General features: G+C 38.6%; 2 protein-coding genes across 3 annotated transcripts in view; one reads left to right on the forward strand and one right to left on the reverse strand.

Annotated features, from left to right (window-relative positions):
* The first annotated feature begins 33 nt into the window (after positions 1 to 33).
* The window catches only part of LOC146476072 (putative aminopeptidase NPEPL1), a 40,196-nt gene continuing 21,393 nt past the window's right edge, over positions 34 to 18,836 (forward strand). The window contains exons 1-13 of one of the 2 annotated variants that reach the window (XM_085115015.1): positions 34 to 197; positions 2,753 to 2,929; positions 5,284 to 5,541; positions 9,539 to 9,620; positions 10,046 to 10,188; positions 10,683 to 10,760; positions 11,842 to 11,942; positions 12,738 to 12,792; positions 13,465 to 13,632; positions 14,337 to 14,414; positions 15,257 to 15,299; positions 16,051 to 16,118; positions 17,388 to 18,501. In XM_085115015.1, coding sequence (XP_084971141.1) covers positions 48 to 197; positions 2,753 to 2,929; positions 5,284 to 5,541; positions 9,539 to 9,620; positions 10,046 to 10,188; positions 10,683 to 10,760; positions 11,842 to 11,942; positions 12,738 to 12,792; positions 13,465 to 13,632; positions 14,337 to 14,414; positions 15,257 to 15,299; positions 16,051 to 16,118; positions 17,388 to 17,513 — 1,527 coding nt within the window. In that variant the 5' untranslated portion in view covers positions 34 to 47 and the 3' untranslated portion in view covers positions 17,514 to 18,501. Of the gene's footprint in view, positions 198 to 2,752; positions 2,930 to 5,283; positions 5,542 to 9,538; positions 9,621 to 10,045; positions 10,189 to 10,682; positions 10,761 to 11,841; positions 11,943 to 12,737; positions 12,793 to 13,464; positions 13,633 to 14,336; positions 14,415 to 15,256; positions 15,300 to 16,050; positions 16,119 to 17,387; positions 18,502 to 18,836 lie in introns of those variants that run through there. The other variant, XM_085115016.1, reaches the window with a different exon arrangement.
* LOC146476073 (uncharacterized) lies at positions 7,239 to 8,537 on the reverse strand. Its single transcript, XM_085114988.1, has 2 exons — positions 8,515 to 8,537; positions 7,239 to 8,420 (listed from the first exon to the last, which is right to left on the reverse strand). Exons 1-2 carry the CDS (start codon positions 8,535 to 8,537, stop codon positions 7,460 to 7,462), a joined length of 984 nt encoding a protein of 327 aa, XP_084971114.1. The 3' UTR covers positions 7,239 to 7,459.

An 18,836-nucleotide genomic window follows, 5' to 3' on the forward strand; every position in this document is an offset into this window, starting at 1 on the left:
AACCGAGTTAGCCTGGGTCGAGCGGGTGTACCGTAATTCCTCTCAAAATGGCGGTGACCTCTCTTGTCTTCTCGGCTGAGAAAACTTCGTTTGATCCCCAAGCGAAAGGATGTTTGATTATTGGACAGCCTCGTCACCTTCAGTCTGTCTCATTTGATGATTTTGCTGAAAAGCTATCGCCAAGAGTCGACGCTTCGGTAAGAAAACGACTTATTTATTTAATTCGATTCCATTTGTATTTTATTTTCGATTTTATTTTATTGTCAGCTCAGAATAAGTCAGGAATCTTCAGCATATCTGTCATCGTGTAATTTGCAAAACTTCACATATATACTATCGTTATTTCTAAATTTATGCCTATGAATTAAGGTGCTTTAAACCTAAATTGATGTTTGCTAGCCGTAATTGAAACTTCGTTCAAATTTGGCTACTTGGTATTTTTAATCAGTTAAATATTTTACACTTTAATAAGCTTATTGTTTATGAGATTTAAACCCCTTGGACCGATTTTACTCGACCAGGCACTCAGTTACTTTCAATTTTTCTTCTTGCGAAAAAAATCAATGTCACAAGCGTCAAGTTAGACCCTTTTTTTTGGTTAAAGAGTAAAACAAATTTCCTGATTCAAGGCAATACAATACTTATTTAAAACATGACAACCTTGAGAGGAGTTACATGGAAACTTGTTTGACAAAATTAATGTTGACAAGTGTGTGTTCTGTCAGTCAGTCAGTCAGTCAGTCAGTCATTGATAAGATAAGATAAGATAAGATAAGGTAAGGTAAGGTAAGGTAAGGTAAGGTAAGGTAAGGTAAGGTAAGGTAAGGTAAGGTAAGGTAAGGTAAGGTAAGGTAAGGTAAGGTAAGGTAAGGTAAGGTAAGGTAAGGTAAGGTAAGGTAAGGTAAGGTAAGGTAAGGTAAGGTAAGGTAAGGTAAGGTAAGGTAAGGTAAGGTAAGGTAAGGTAAGGTAAGGTAAGGTAAGGTAAGGTAAGGTAAGGTAAGGTAAGGTAAGGTAAGGTAAGGTAAGGTAAGGTAAGGTAAGGTAAGGTAAGGTAAGGTAAGGTAAGGTAAGGTAAGGTAAGGTAAGGTAAGGTAAGGTAAGGTAAGGTAAGGTAAGGTAAGGTAAGGTAAGGTAAGGTAAGGTAAGGTAAGGTAAGGTAAGGTAAGGTAAGGTAAGGTAAGGTAAGGTAAGGTAAGGTAAGGTAAGGTAAGGTAAGGTAAGGTAAGGTAAGGTAAGGTAAGGTAAGGTAAGGTAAGGTAAGATGAGATAACTTTATTATATCACATTCAGGATATCTAACAAAAAAAAAAACTATTTACAAAATTATCACAGTCACAGGTAAAAAATAAAAATATATCAGTGTAAGCTAAGAAGATCTATAGGCTATAAAAAACAAGAAAGTGATAGAATTAAAACAAGATATTTTGCCACATGGTAACATCGCAATTAGCCAATAAGTAGTATTTACATGTTCACTTTTGTTGCTTATTCTATTAAAAATTTGTTCCGACAGTTCCCAGGTGATTCAGGCTTAGATAACTTAAAGCTGTTGAGTATTGCACACATAATGGTAACTGGTTCCAATATTTAATAACTCTATTATTAAAGAAGTCATGCGCTGATCTTAAAGGATGATGCGAAGTGACTATAAGATAACGAGTTTGATAAGCTGTATAATCCCAAACATGTGGTGACTTTGATTTTGAAAGACTCAATCAAGTCACCATGCATTCAATGTTTCAGTGACGTTGTTTATCTAACCTTCGACGATAAGGGAGTTAAGTTAAGGTCCAGAGAACATCCATCTCTACCCCTCCTTGTAAGGATTTTTTTAAGAGTCTCCCTTTCTCTGAGGGAAATTGTTATTTAGTATGCATTTATCATATTTAGCATTCATTTATCCTTGGTTTAAATTTCATCTTTTTCAAAAGCGTTCTTGGGTATGGTAATATAATGATGACGTTCACTATGAGTTTGAAAGAATGGAAAATAAGATTTAAACCATGGATAAAATTGAACCACAACATGTACATGATGTATATATGTACATGATGTATTTAATTTTTTGGCCTTAAAAATCTCCCATTCCTGTGGAATTTTAAATCCTTCTGTATAGAGAGGGGTATGGATATTTCCTGGAACCACACACACCTTCGTTCATTCATCCAGTCATTCATTCATTCACTCACTCACTCACTCACTCACTCACTCACTCACTCACTCACTCACTCACTCACTCACTCACTCACTCACTCACTCACTCACTCACTCACTCACTCACTCACTCACTCACTCACTCACTCACTCACTCACTCACTCACTCACTCACTCACTCACTCACTCACTCACTCACTCACTCACTCACTCACTCATTCATTCATTCAGTCAGTCAGTCAGTCAGTCAGTCATTCATTCAGTCAGTGAGTCATTCTTTCGTTCGCTTGTTGTTTGTTCGTTCATTCATACATACATCCATTTATTTCTTCATTATCTGTTTGCTCTTTAACAGCTTTGCGTGTTAAAGCAACCATCATCTAAATGAGCCTTTAATAAGACTGCCTTCAAACAGACGTTGGAGTGATAACAGCTCATTGTAAAGTGGCATGAGGACATAACTAAGGATCACTTGGAATGCTAACTTATTTGTTGATATTTCTTTCCATTTAACTATTTTCCACTATGCATCAAAGATAAAATTTCATACAGAGTGAAAAATCACCAAATTATCACATGATTTTCTAAATTTTATCAGACTTTCAATCTTGTCCTTCACACCATGGCCGGGTCAGATGCTTGTCCAGTATGGTTAAATCAAGTGGTTATTGGTGCCTTGCCTGTCTCATTCAGTCGACACAACTCCCCTGCCCACCCTCATTTCCTCAACAAACTTGTTTGCAGTCATCTACCAGGTGGTGATGCCTGTATTGTGGTGAGTGTCATTAACAATAATATTATATCATTAAGATGTTTATAGCAATAAATTATTATTCTTGTTTAATATTATTTTGTTTTATTGGTACAGCTGTAGTTCCGATCATATTTCCATACACCATGATAACCTCATACATTTTTGATAATTTACCGTTATTATAATAGTCATTACGAGTGTTTTCATGGCAGCTATATTGGTAGAGTGAAACAATACATGCAGATTGATTTTCCTTCAGAAAATAAATTTTATTTTTCTGCAAATACATGTACAGTATATAATTTTTTTGTTGTTGTTCAGTGCGTCCAGTATGGCCACCATTAAATCACTCTATATACATGTATATGCCAGGCTTTTAAAAATAAACACCATCTTGATCAGGCCATGTTTAGTTTACTAAATTAGACAACAAGTGAGAACCTTTATTTCTTCTCTCAAAGGATTTTGTGAACAGCCCTTAAGGCTGGTTGACACTGGCGATGGAATAGGAATCATAGAATTCGTTTTTCATTCGGATCTGTCGTCTGTGGAAGGATTTACCGCGTAGTTTAAGAGAATCAAATACCTTGTCAATTTTCCGTAAGAATTTGATGAACTTTTATTATGACAAGTTTAAAGTTGATTTCTTTTTTACTTTACATTGTATTTTACCTGAGTGATCCATTTGTGTAACTTTCAAGATAATTTTATTACTTGATTAATTCTATAGATTTGTTTATGACGTAATAATAGGTGGCTTATTTTTAAGGGGTCTGGTACTCTGTTTTAAGCCTACCTCAGATTGATTTGATTTGATTGTAATCTGAAACTTGATTAAATAAATAAATAAAATAAATAGTCAGAATCAGAAGTGTAAGGAACCTTTCATTTCAGAGTGAATAAAAAAACCAAAACAGAATTTACAATCGCAAGGATCAGAACATTTCCTTTTTCATCCAATAGCGCTTCTAATTAGGTCGCTTGCAATCAAGTGTGAATTGGTTGATCAAAATCGTAAGCACAAGTAGAAGAATCAACCAATCACATAGTTCCTTCCCAATCCCTTTGTGTGCAATTCAGAACAGAAAACGTGGCAGCCTTCCACCATTTCGAAAGTGACGCTTCTGTTTCTGCTTCCAGAATATCAATATTATTCACACTAGGTCAAAAGATACTTCTGATTCCAACTCTGTTTCCAAATTCGTTTCTATTGCTTCTGTCACTAGTCTGAACCAGGCCTTAGGCCAGGACAATATTAACTTGCATGTTCTCCTCATTGTTCTCTTGATAGTACTGTATATCATTCTTATCTTTTGTGATCATTTCCTTGAGGAGAAATGAGATGTTCGTCACTGTTGGGGCTTAAACAGGAAGTTTGGGTATAAAAGGGGCCTGGCCTGGCCATTCTCACCCTCAGTTGTCAATCAACCATCAGAGTGTAAACAACTGACAAACAACATGTGTCTTTTCTACGGCCCTTACCGATAAAATTGGCTTCGTTTTCAGAATAAACCCTGTTAAACAAATTAGAACTTGATATCTCGTAATGCTGTGGTGATATTATCAAATTTTGAGGCATACATGTATTTTTTCAGAGGATGCTTGAGTCAACAATTTGCCAAGACTGAGCGGCATCTTAATTGCATCTCACGCCCACAAAGGAGTGAAATGAAGGAGGGGCTTTGCCTTTTATAGCAGAACTTCTTGTTTAAAGGGAGTTGGAACCCAGTTACACTGACTAGCCATAAATGGGATTTTGTTTGCCTGCGTTGGGAATCTCAACCAAGCTTTTTCTTATGAAAGATTTAAGCTCAAAATATTTCCCCAACTGCAAAAATCAATCGCCATTCTCCTACATGCAGAAACCTTATTGAAACCCCTGCTTCAGGATAAATTCTTGTTTGTTTGTGCTAAGTACTAGTAATAAATTAATTCTTATTTATTTAGTTATTTTTTGTAACAATTTTTTTCATCACCATTGTACTGCACATTTGGTCATATTTACATGTACATTATGTCTATTTTATTGAATAACTTTTCAGTTTACAATTTCTTCTGAAACCTGCTGCGGACAGTGTCTAGGCAACAGTTCTTAGACTATTATTATTATTATTATTATTATTATTATTATTATTATTATTATTATTATTATTATTATTATTAGAAATAACAACGTGATAAGTTTTTGCATCAAATGGAAACTAAAAAAAATCTGAGCTCCAGATGGGATTTGAACCCACAACCCTCCGTGATCTACTGTAGTTGGATGCTCTAACCACTGAGCTACTATGATAACAAATAATTATAATGGTTTATTGATTTGAAGAATAAAATTATAATTGTTATTAATGATTAATTTTGTCTTCTTCCTGAAGGTTGTCTGTGAAAGGAGTAAAGCTTTTGCCTCTGCCTGTGCAATTGCAAGAGCCTTTCCAACATTTTCCAGAAAATCCTCCAAGGCCAAATTGCCATCAAAAACAGTAACTGTTGAGTTTGTTCTCATTGGAGATGATAATACACCAATTTCAAGTGAAGATGCCAAATGTATGTCAACAGTTGCAGACAGCATTCGGCTCAGTGCCCGACTGGTTGACATGCCATGCCAGGATATGCACACAAGTGCATTTGTTGAGGTGACAAATTATCACTTAACTATTAGTTTTGTAGCTCAGTTATTAGTTGTGGTTACACACACCTTGGGTTTGGGGCTTTCCAGAGGGTAAATGGCTTGGGTTCGGTTTAGCTCAGGTTTCATGTTTCCCTTGGGGATGCGGTTACACAGTGAAAGAACTCCCCTCGGGGTAAAATATAATTACATATGATTTCACAATGACCATGCAGTTTGGCGGGAAACGTAAAAGGAAACATGGATGACACGAATCGAGATCTTGTAAGCTTAATTTCAGTGATTCTCCTGATAATTATTCGACAATCCTCAATAAATATAGCAATCCAACAGTTTTTTGCGAGAAGACAGCGAAGAAGGCGCTTCCAACTACGTTACCTGCAAGGTTTGTCGGTGTTTTATTTATCTTTACGAGTTCGTCGAGAACTTGCTCGTCAGCCAAGAAGGGCTTGGGTATTTCCACGACCACAGAATTGGTTTGAGCAGCTTCTAAATAACAATGCACTCTATCACTGGTGGAAAGAAAACTTTAGAGTTTCTCGCGATACATTTGAATATATATGTCAGCTCGTTGGACCGGCGCTTCAGCGACAGAACACTAGGATGCGAGATACCATTCCAGTTCCAAAGAGCGTTGGTGCAAGTCTCTGGCGACTAGCGACTGGCGAGTGTTACCGCTCGTGCGGACTGATGGTTGGGTTGGAAAAACCGACTGTCGTAAAATGTTGCCATGAATTTGTCCAAGAAATCTGCCGACATCAAGACGAGTTTATCAAGTTTCCATCTACTACAGCAGAGATAGCTAAAAAAATTGAAGGTTTTGACAATAAAAGTAAAATACCTAATGTAGTTGGAGCAATAGACGGAAGCCATGTTCCTATTAAGGCCCCGAAAGTTAACCACGAAGATTACTTTAACCGTAAACATTTCTACAGTTTTTTAGTACAGGGAATAGTTGATGCCTCTGGCTTATATTTATCCGTTGCAACCGGTTTTCCTGGAAGCCTACATGATGCTCGGATGCTACGTTTAACTGACTTTTATTGGGCTGCTGAAGATGAGAATATCCTAATGGCACCCACATTTGACTTAGGCGGAACTGTAGTGCGCCCACTTATCGTGGGAGACACTGCTTATCCAAATAAAACCTGGCTTATCCGACCATTTAAGGATAATGGTGGTATTACGCGAGACCAGAGGAAGTTTAATCGAGAGGTATCTAAGGCGAGAATAGTATCCGAACACGCATTTGGTATGACCAAGGGAAGATGGAGGGTTTTACTTAAGCGCCTAGACGAAGACAGCGACAGAATACCCGACACTATCATTGCATGCTGTGTGCTGCATAACATTTGTATTTTACGAGGAGATGAAGTCGACATAGATGATAGTGATGATGATGACAGTGACGATGATGATAACGACAGTGGCCCCCCCTCCCAGGCCGCTGCTGCGGTTCTACAAGCCCTTGTTCGATACGTTGCAAATCAATAGACAGTACCCTCTTGATTTTGTTCTCGTTGCGTTCTAAATTATAGAAGGTTGCAAAATAAGTATATATTTTTGATTTGCAATTTATTTAAACAATTATATATTTGATCGGATTGATCCGAACTTGAAAGTAACAGGAGATTGAATATATAGTACTGTGATATAAAATCAACGAAAATAGCGTAAAATGTACAGTCACGGGATAATTACAGGAAATCAGGCTTGTTAAAAACTGAAACGCATGTTATACTAAAGAAACAGCAGATGTATAATTTTAGAACCTTATTGTGCTCTGTCTTTCGATTGTAATCATTTCACAGCACTCTGTGTTTCAGTGTCCACTGAATGATATTCAAGATCAATTAAAATTTCTTAATACAACAATCAATAAACTGTTCTTTTTTTTCCTTTGAATGAAAACTTTAAGTTAGAAGCTATTTTTTGGAAGCAAATATGTCCCCAAGTTTTCCTAATACAGACACAACAAATTCTTGGTGTTGTCGTCGCGCTTCTGACTGAGATTTGAGAAGAGCTTCTAAAACTCTCTCGTCGTTCTCCTCTGATTTTTTAATGGCTTCTTGCTGAGCCTTCATCATGTCAAGGATTCCTAGCTCCATGTCATCGCCGCTAAGCCTTTTCTTCTTCTTTTTGGGTCCTTTCTCCTCCTTTTGCCCAGTTTTTCCAGTTTTCTCTGCATCCACACTTTCGCTTTCAGCTGTGGTGGCTGGCCGTTTCTCTGGTTTCTTACCACAATCTTGATTTCCGGTCGATAAAATGTCGTCGGTATCCTCAGAGTTATAATTTGTTTCCTTGACAAATCTTGGATTGACTTTGTCTGACGAAGCCATAAATTCGTCTATGTCCTCGTAGTGTGTGAAAGTTTTCCGTTCCCTTCCCGTCCGATTGTTGTGGTCGCATACATTTTTGTATTTATCCAAGAGCGCCCGCCACTTCTCCTTTAGCTGTGCTAATGACTTTTCCGACTCCACACCATTGCTCAAGCACATACTTTGAAACTGTTTCAAGATATCTTCCCATATGTTTTTCTTGCCTTGACTGCTTTTTGTAGACTTAAGTCTACCGTAGTACTCCTTATAGGCGGCAATTAAGCATCTCTCTTCGGTTAACGACCAGCTACTGCGCTTGTTGCGATCGTTCGAGGTTTCACTTGGACTTGGACTATCACTGTCCATGTCTGGTTCAAACATGCTAGCACTGGGCAACGGGTTCTGGTATATGGGGTACGGATTTACCATGGCTGGATAGTGCGGATAGTGCGGTAGAGGCAGATCATCGTACAGGGGATTACCGGTAAGATTTCCCTGCTGCCTTGTTTGGTTTCTTGATTGAAATAAATACCCGTTGTAGTACGGATCTCCGTTTTGACTAGCGTTCCTATAACAGATAAACAAAAAGATTACAACTTGATCAACTTCGAAACTGATAGTCTGAAGAGAAAACTCGTGAAAATAGAGAAATCAATACTCACAGTGATGCGCGAAACCCTGCCATGTCGCGTTGTGGTACCAGTGAGCGCGAAATTAGCCAAGCGTATCAGAGGTCAACTTAGAGCATAGCAGGCGACTTCCTGTGTTAGCTACGTTCTGCATGATGATTGGCCAAGCCACCTCAGGGAGCAGATAAACCGTACTTTTCAGTTCGGGAACTGTCATGGGAAGTTCTTTTGTTCTCTTTGACGTATCCATGGAAATAACCCAAAGGCAGTTTCGGTTTGGGAAAAGCGGTTACACACAAAAACATTCTTACCTGTGGGAAAATGCTAGTTACCCACGGGTAAAAAGGCTAGTGTAACCACAACTATTGAATCTGTTCTTTTCTAGACCAGACAGCATAATTCATCACATCAATTCAACACTTTACTCCAGTTTGCAGTCATGCAATTGATTGAACCAAAATTTTCAATTAACAAATCAAATGTGGTTTAGCGTTGTCTGCACTCTTATCGACAACGATATTCGTCATCACAGTGGTCAAAATTTGTTCTGGACTCACGAGGCGCACACAACATTTTGACCACTGTGATGACAAATATTGTTGTTGATAAGAGTACAGACAACGCTAAACCACATTTGATTTGTTTTTTACCACAATGTCAATGTCAAAGAAAATTTTTACAATAACTGTCAAAATTTCCGTGCGCTGATTGACGTGAGCAGCGTTGTCTAGACTCTTATCGACAACGGAAAATTAGCCAATCAGATTGCGAGATTATAAACAATTGTGGTACAAATGGGATTACCAAATTTTGTCTGGAGAGTTTTTCATTCAGTTTGATCCAGAAGATTACAAAACCAGGAATTTGTTCAGTAGAATGGCAAATTATTAGTTGGTAATTATACATGTACATCTGCATCCCCACGTAATGCTGCTCCTTCAAGCTGCCTGCTTTTAATGTTATTTGCTCTGTAATCAAACCTTGATTTCTGCTTGCCCATTAACAGATGTATTAAAATTTGTTGTACTCTGTGCCCTTTATTACCTCTACTTTTTAGGAAATAACTAAAGTTGGTGAAGAGCTGGGTATCGTACCAGTGATAATCAGGGGAGATGAGCTTGATCAAAAGGGGTTTGGAGGTGTGTTAATTTTTTACACTTATTTTCAGAAGGAATGAAATTTAGAATTAAGCTTATTCTATCTCAAATTCTGTCTTGATATACATGTATTCAATGATTATTTTTGACATTAAAGAGATTTAGAATCGTTTACAGCAAAAGGCAGAAATGACCCGCTATTTTCAGTTTCTCAATAAATTGAGTAGCTAATGCAATTAATAATTTTTGCACTATTCTCATCTGTATACTATGTTTTTCAAGAAAACATAAACACATGCACTGTATCTCACATTTGCCATTTGCCGTAAACACAATTCTAAATCTGTCTATTTTCTTGCACTAAATGCAACATCAGAACTTACTTTTCTGTGGCCAGTAAAGTAGATCATAAGCCAAATTTTGTGGCTTTTTTTCTTTCTTGTTGTCTTAATTTGTTGTTTGTTCAGGACTCTTCGGAGTTGGAAAAGCTGCAGACAATCCTCCAGCGCTCGTAGTGTTAAGCCATACACCAATGTCAGCCACACGGACAATAGCATGGGTTGGTAAAGGCATTGTATACGACACTGGAGGGCTGTGTATCAAGGCTAAGGTACAATATATTTTGTTATTTTAAAAAAGAATTGCCATTACTGTAAGTGTCACCAAACACTTGTCACTCGAAAACTCATTTCATGTGGTCCAAATATGCTTACTTACCCAGCTATTTTCTTTTTTTTGGGGGGGGGGGAGGGGGGGTGGGGGGGGCGGTGCACAAAATCAGAAAAGTCAGAAATTGGCTGGGATTGAAACTATATCAGAATTTCAAAGGTTTTGCTCATGGAAGCTAGATTTTTTACTTTTTTTATTTTTTGTATTTTCTAAGAAATGGTGTGGAACATTGATGTGTTCTTTAAAATGCTTCTTAGACTCGATACTTTGGCTGAAAAGGAATGAACCTTAATATAATAATTAATTAATCGTCTTGCTTTGAAATTTTCTTAAGCTCCTCTGACTAATACATGTACATGTAGTTTAATATTAAAGTTAATATTATTTTATTCTGAATACATTTTGTTATTGACTATTATATTTTTGTACTTACAGACTTCAATGCTTGGAATGAAGAGAGATTGTGGAGGGGCAGCAGGAATTCTTGGAGGCTTTAGAGCTGCTGTCAAACAGGTTAGATATCTGTCAACATCCATGACAGTCCTAAAATGTTTGTCGTCATGTAGCACAAGCCACATGTATGATCACAGCTGTGCCATGACTATTATCGAAAAGTGCTCAGAGATCAACATAATGATTGCATACTGTACAAACCATGCTGTGTCTTAGTCATATATTATTATAACAACAGTTCATCTGTAATTGCTATCATTTCTCAAATACAAACAGTTTGCCATGTTTTGGCGCAATCATGTCAACAAATCTAAGAATTTTTTTTCACCAGTTGCAGGGGCCGCAGTACTAATTAAGATGGAAAACCTGCACAACATGGTTATACACAGTTAACAAACCTTTACATTTGTTCTCATTTGCAACCAAACTTCAGTCATACACTGTATTCAAATATTTAACAATTTTTAATTTAATGATTGATAAGAAATAGTTTTTGTTCATGAAGAATGCATATGAACCACTTCTATAGAACCAAAGTAATTTGAAATTTCATTACCAAATTACCATAGACTCATGATCAGGAAACATACATGTAGTGCTGTCTTTTTTCACTGACTTAAATTCAAAAAATTCTCAGCTAATTAAATTAGTTGAACTAACAAAAACTGATAGACTAATTCTTGAAAAATAGTGTTAATTTCTTGAAAGATCAAATTTTAAGCTAAATATGGAACTGTGATGATTCTAACATGATCATCCACCTGTATACCAAACTAGAACTTGTTTGAAGCAATTTGTATTTCACATCCAAATTTCCACTGAGCATATTCATCAACTTGGCTTGTGCCGCTGATGGAATCAACCGGCGCCAGTAAAAACTGTCTGCAAATTAGCACCAAAATCCTCTTGCTAGGCCCCCAACGAAAGGAAACGAAAATACTGAAAACACTTTTGAAATTGAACAATGATCTTCAAACTGCAAAGGCGAATTGCAGCGTGTACTCAGATGCTGGTACCCTGTTGGGGGTCAATAAGGATTTGGATGCTATTTCACAGACGATATTTACGGTCCCAGCGGTTGATTCTGTCTGAGGTGTAGGCTATCATCAACCATGCTCTTCATTTGTGTCTTGCTGTGCAGGGCTTCAGTGAGAACCTTCATGCTGTGTTTTGTATGGCTGAGAATGCTGTTGGTCCTAAGGCTACAAGACCTGATGATATACTGACGTTGTATTCAGGAAAGTAAGTACATCCGTCATTTTGTATTAATTTGAAGGCAACTTGGATTGTAATGAATTTGTTTGCTTTCCTGCAATTTGTCTCATTCGTATTTTTTATGTACTGGACAGTGCATTTTCAATGAATGACATCATAAGCCACAGAAAGTTCTCTTACTGTATCCCTTCTTCGTAAAATTTCGCAATAATAAAGGTGGAAGATTGTTAGCCCAATCACAAACCTAATTAGCTTGCGTTAGCCAATGGGCGTGCTCTTTTGTTATAGATCATAATTGACGTAATAAGAGCCGTGTAAATCATCGCTATGACGACTTTTGAAAACTGAACGTTTCTAGTTTTGTGCGGGATTCTATTTTGCTGTGGGTCTGTACTCTGATAACGCACAGAGGACGTCAAAACGTGGTAAGAACATCAGTCACGCTACTCGCCTGCTGCTCCTCGCGTCGTTCTTTGCTCCTACAAGGTTTTGAGGTCATCTGTCCATTATCAGAGTACAGACGCACGGCAAAATGAAACCCATTTGTTTATTTTATGAAATGGAGAGGAGCAGAGGTTTGGGAAGCTTGGAAGAGACTGTTATGAGAAGTGTAAAGTCTTCTATCACGCCTCGTCCTCCATTGTCAAAATGACCACACTTTTTTTCCATATTACAGTCTAGCATGTCATGTTGAGACGTAAAAAATGTTGCTACCAGAAAGGCAGTTGGCATAGTTTGTTTGTCTTCTGATCGATATAGTTATGAACACATTGCAGCTATTTTTGTGTCACTATAATTAGCTTGTCTTTTATTTGTTGTTAGAACTGTTGAAGTTAACAATACAGATGCTGAAGGTCGTTTAGTACTTGGAGACGGGGTAAGACAGTTTGTAGGCATTTGAATGACTCACGCTTTTCACCCCTCCCCAGTGGGGCAGAAGATGTACAAAGGCCAAATGGAATGTCATCAATTAACTGGCCACAGAAATTCATGAAAACGGGGAAGCGCCAAGTTGTTATTGCGTGCAAAATTCTTAAAGACAAAAAAAATCAACATAGAAGGCAGCATGAATTAGAAGGTGTAATAAGTTACAGACTGATTTAAAACTAAAGATATCTATGGAAAAGAATGTTTGGTTTTGTCAGCAGTCGAATCTCTTTACGGTGGCTAAAATACCGAGTATCAACTCTTGACAAAACCAAACATTTGTTTCCAATCCTCATCGACGCAGCACCACTAACCACCTTATCTAAAGATAACTGTGGTTTGGCTATATATGTTGGTTCTATCGTGGGAGCCACTGTGTATTTCTAATCAATCGCTATTCATGGATTAAATTGACACTGAAGCACTCCAAGCTGCCTCAGTTACGAGTTGTTAGTTACGCTACAAAACAATCCTTTTTGTCCCCTTATATACATCAACGCCTGATCAACAAATGGCTTCCGAAATCGCGGTAAAATGCAGACTATTTTGCAGTGTCACACATGGTGAAGCGTTTTCTTTGACACGCTTCTCAGTATATTTTATTTACATATTTCATCAAAAGGTTGCATATGCAAAAAAAGACCTGCATGCTGACGTCATTCTAGACATGGCCACTTTGACTGGTGCCCAGGGTGTCGCCACTGGAAGATACCACGCGTCTCTTTTAACCAATGATGAGGACTGGGAACCGGTTTGTGCTGTGGCAGGAAAAGCCAGCGGAGACCTGGTGGTGAGTGGTTGGCATGGGTCTTCCTGAATTATATATTTTACGAGCGTATTGAGTTTCGTATTGAGAGACATTGAAAGAGAAAAGGACAGACCGTATGGCCTCAAGATTGCGAGGACATTTTTTGAGGTCTTGCCTGTGGACCGACGTGTTGCTTTACTAGAGAAAAAAAATTAAATTGAACATTCCCCGTGCCTTTTTTGTCAAACCACGCAAATGGTCAATGAAATGTTATGCTAGGAACGTTTGTTTACATTGTTTCGCATCAAAATAGTTGTACAAGAACTTTTTGTAGCGTAACATCCCCTTCAATGGGCAATCTCTCGTTTACATATATTCTTGTTGCCGCATTTGTTTGACAACGTAAAAGCTATTTCTATTCTCACACCACTGACGTCCGTCGCAAAACGTGGGAAATGGCCGTTGCAGAATGTGTTGCGCGAAACATTAAGAGCGTTGCCAGGTGGAACATTCATGTTCCTTGAAACGACAAAATGTTTGCTATACAAACCGGTTTCATAGAGAAGAATCGTGTTGTTCTTTCTTATAGTAATATGTAGAATCACAGGAATTTTATCCAGTCCGGATACTTTGAAGCCAAAATAGACAACAACAACATCAACCTTAATGACCTCAATAAGACAAGTATCTCTGTATTAATTCTGTCACCGCCCTAACTAATTATGATGTTTTCTAAAACTTTACAGTTTCCCGTGCCTTACTGCCCTGAGCTTCATTTCTCTGAATTTTCAAGTGCCTTAGCAGATATGAAGAATTCCGTTCAGGTTTGTTGTACATTTCTTTCTCTTGCATGTATTTTTCTTCAGTAATTCACGTTTGCTTGTCCAAACTAATCGTGTTTTTCCCTTTTTTTTTTTCTTTTCTCTGGCCCGTACTGCTACGACAGTAATCGGCTATTATCACCATAAATCACCAACGTATTTTCAAAAAGCAGCAATAACCGCAAACTATAGAAAATGACTTTTTTTGTACCGTTCGACCTTTTCTGTCCATTTAGTTGAAAATGCTCGTGTCACGTGCTCTCACTAGCCAATCAGAGCAAACATCTTGGCTTGGCATGTTTTCTCCGAGCTGTGGTCATTCCAGTTAGTCAGACTTCTCAGACTTAAGACATTTTTCAAATAAACCCTGACGTCATTCTCCTTGAAATAAGGGCAAACAATTGTATAGTTTTGTGTATAAACTGTAGTTGCAAAGTGCATCAATAATTTTTCCGGATTCCCGCGACATGTTGCGCCGATTTCATGTTTCCTCACCCTTGGTACCTGTTGCTTGTCCAAATGATATTTTCGGTCTTCCAGCAGCCTTAATATGACCTTTGATTCTGTAATTATCAGCTCAACACCCAACAAATAAAGGGAATGACTGGGACGCCATCGTCATCAATCTCGCTCGACCCAGACTCCCTATACTCGGTCGTGCAACAGAGCGGTAAGACTTTAGCAGGACATAGAAAATGAGGGATTCAAGCGAATCTAAAAAATGTCTCGAAGAAATACTTTGAATAACAAATAGATTTATTTGAGCTGAAAAAAGTTGGGTGTTAGGTGCACTTAAAACAATCTTTATCAAAAATGTAACTAAAAGTGCATTGCTTTCTTTATAGAACCGTGATAATGCTCAAGTTTCCTGTGCTGGCCTGTTTATTGGTACGTAGTCATTGGTGTATTGGGGGCTGTATATATGGGTATCGGTGAAAAGGTTTTGGGGATAACCCTGCGGCGGACTAGCATTTCATCTAGGGAGAATAGTAGTTGCTCCAATCGTGTGGTCGGCCTCCTTTACGCCAAGGGCGACTGATGTTCCTGCAGTTCATGCTCGTATACTAAGGATCGTTCACACGGTGGATGCAGTCTTAATCTTTAATCTGAAAGAGTGACCACTAAAATTGACTTTGAAAAAGCCTTATCTGCACTGTGACCCTTTACTTTTGCCAAGGTCGCCTTCATTTCTTTTTGCTGTTGTTGTTGTTGTTGTTGTTGTTGTTGTTTCGTTTTTTTTTTTTAATTCTCCTCTTTAACCTCTGTCGCATACAGTCATGCAGCTCAGTTAACCATAACCTGCCCCTTGCAGTGGTGTCTGTTGCACAAAACAGCTTGCTAGTCGAGCACAAACTTTCCCTTACATTATACTCATGCCTGGATGGAGAGGAACAATGTGAGCCAAGTGTGTTGGCCTGAGATCAGACTAGAATCCTAAGAACTGTCCCTCAGATCCGATAGCCAACTCACTACACCATCAGCTGTCCTTATTTCTTTACAAGCATCAGAGTATTCCTCTTGCTTATCAAACCTTGACTCGTCCCACAGTTAGGTTTGGTAGCCATTTCTTTGACCTACTTTCTTTTAATCTTTTTATCATCACCCAATGTTTCTTTTGCCCATTTTGTTGCCTTTTTAGGTTCTCATTTAGGATTTGATTTCCCTGGAACTTGGCTTCATGTTGACATGGCCGCTCCAGTCCACATGGTAAGATATTAAGACATTTAAGAAGCTACTACAGAGTGAGCGCATAACGGTAAATTTTCCATTCTCAGTCTCAACTGGAACGCCGTTCCCACTTGATCTGTTACTGGATAGTTGACGGGCATATTGTGCAAGTTGAACGAATTGGAATAATCGCTATAAAGTAGTACAAGTAACGCGAACTTATATTTTGAGGTGACGTTTTCGTTGGCGTTGCCGTCGTGGCTTCTTAAAAGTTATCTTAAGCAGCGACGTCGACGACGCAAGCGAAAACTTCAGAAACTTTAGTTTTAACTGCAAAAGCAACGTGGTTGACAAAATTCAAGGTTTGCAGAGAAGGTAAACACACGAGGTGTATTTTCCTTTCTCTGTCTGAACTTGAAAGCTGCCCCCAGGAATTCATTTCCTAGTTAGGTCGGCACATTACGCCAATAAAATTAGTCGGAGTAATCGCAAGTTAGTTAAAAAAATTTAATTTAATTAATTTCATTTTCAACTTACGGTGACGTCGTTTGTAACGATCAGAGTGATATTTCTAAAGAAACGTTGTTGCTGCGTCGGTCGGGAGGGGAAACGAATGTTTGCGGGTTTTATCAACAGAGTAGTGATAAGGTAATTTAGTCATCGCAGAGATTCGAGTGCTGACGTTTCAAGCGTTAGATCTTCATCAGAGCGATCGTTCTCACGAAGGAGTAACGCTCGAAACGTCAGCACTGGAATCTCTTTGCGGTGGCCAACTACTCTGTTGTTAGGGAATTGGTCATAACAAGTTTGTTCGAAGAGGACCCACCTTGTCTAGGGTAGGAGGGTTATCGAAGGCACCACCTGTCTCAAGGACACTGCCGACAAAATGTTATTGGCTTTAAAATTTGAGTTGACACAGAAATAGTCAGCTTACAAGAGTCAACATAGCTGGATAAAAGAGAAAAGTGGGGTTTGAATCTCACTGTCATTTTTTACTGCTGGATAAAGGTGTAGCTATGCGATAAACACACCATCTATTGAGGTTGAGGAAAGGGGAGGGGGGGGGGGGGGTTTGCAGGCAGAGACTACCATCTATTTTGTGGTTTAGTGGGTCTTGCTCGAGTGTAGTAGTTTTGACCACTTCCCTTAAAGCCAATAATTTGTATCGCATGTGCAGAGCCATTTTTGTCATTAATCTTTTTCGTTTCCTGGCGTTGTAGTTGTTTTCGCCGTCCTCGCTGCTGAACTAGAACGCTTTGGTAGTAAAATAATTAATTCGTTAAAATGGTTCTTTGGTTGCCGTTGCAGGGTGAAAGAGCAACAGGTTATGGTGTAGCACTTCTGGTAACTTTATTTGGAAAAGCTTCCTCCAGCAAGCTTCTTCAGAGTATTTCACCAAACCTGCCGGCAAAGAACAATGGAATTATTTTCTGAACAAATTGGATTTTTCCTTGTCAACGGGCATGCGCAGAGAACATCGCTTGAGCAGACAGCAAGGAGACTAAACATACCAATTAGTCTAATATTTGGATTTAATATGAAAAAAAAATAGCATTCCATTTTAACGGAATATAATTCCAAATACTAATAGTCACTTCACCCGTGGAACTTCTTGTGTGTAGAATCTATAAACTGAAACATTAATTAACTAAGCAGTTTTAGTCAAAAACATACGGGGCGTGGTATATGACAAAGAAACAATAGCTTTTGCCAAATCAATGCCGTAGTGCAGGCTTATGAAAGAGTGTACAGCAAGTTGGTTACTCCCACGTATCCTTCGGCTCTCAAATAGACACTGACGCACATATACATGTAACAGTTAATGAGGCTCCAGCTGTACCTTGAGGACTTATAAGTCGTACTTTATTTCATCTTAAAATTGAACTACGGCATCAAAAGAAGAATCTTGAAACTTTTAGGCTTCCCCTCCCCCTTCCCCGTCACTTTTAAATAAAATTCCCAAGCATTGCCTGTTAGATTCAGCGATGGTTGATTCAGATGACATACTTCTGTCAAACCTATTTCGCCGAACAGTAATTAAAGTTACAGGGTAAACAGGGTAAGTTTGGTTTAAACTGGTTCACTTTTTTCCTAAAAAAGCAATTTTTACAGTCGAGAAATGTTTTGGATTAAACTTTTGCGTGGCGTTTTCTAATAATTTCACCCGTACTGAAAGTCCAAAGAAAATCCTGCGAAAAGCTGGCCAGCTCTAGTCTGGTGCCCAGGCAGGCTTCTTTCCTTCAGTCGAACGTGACTCGCTTGATTATCAGGCTTTTCGGGAGGTGGTTGGGGGGGGGGGGGGACGGGGGGTACTCAGGTAATTGGTGTTGTGAGGTTTCAATCCTTGAGTATTATTAGTTTGTGTAGGCATATATATCCATGAACTAAGACTCTGTATGTCTGCACAGTCCATTGTGATATACTAACCGACAATAACACGCGCTTGGATAGTTCTGTATTGGATGGAGAAGTTTCCACATCTGGTTATGTTCTCGAAAGGAAGGATCGTAATAGAGCTGGAGGTGGGGTTACAAATTCAATACATTTGTACGATTGTGTACACTTGAAAAGGAACCGCGCCGCAAATGATCCCCGACAGGCAATGATCCCCAAATTGAACCCGTGTGATCCCCTGAGTGGACGGAAAAATAATCCCAAAATTGAACTCGTGTGATCCCCAGAGTGGACAGTAAATAATCCCCAAATTGAACCCGTGTGATCCCCGGAGTGGACAGAAAATAATCCCCAAATTGAACC

The sequence above is a fragment of the Pavona decussata genome, unplaced genomic scaffold, assembly GCF_977016875.1.
Source record: "Pavona decussata unplaced genomic scaffold, jaPavDecu1.1 SCAFFOLD_81, whole genome shotgun sequence".
Classification (NCBI taxonomy): Eukaryota; Metazoa; Cnidaria; class Anthozoa; order Scleractinia; family Agariciidae; genus Pavona; species Pavona decussata.

Excerpts from the sequence above, each read along its gene's own strand:
- LOC146476073 (XM_085114988.1), bottom strand. The coding sequence starts at position 8,537 with ATGGCAGGGTTTCGCGCATCACT. Across the intron at positions 8,421-8,514 it reads GCAGGGTTTCGCGCATCACT|GAACGCTAGTCAAAACGGAG; the intron begins GTGAGTATTGAT and ends TATCTGTTATAG.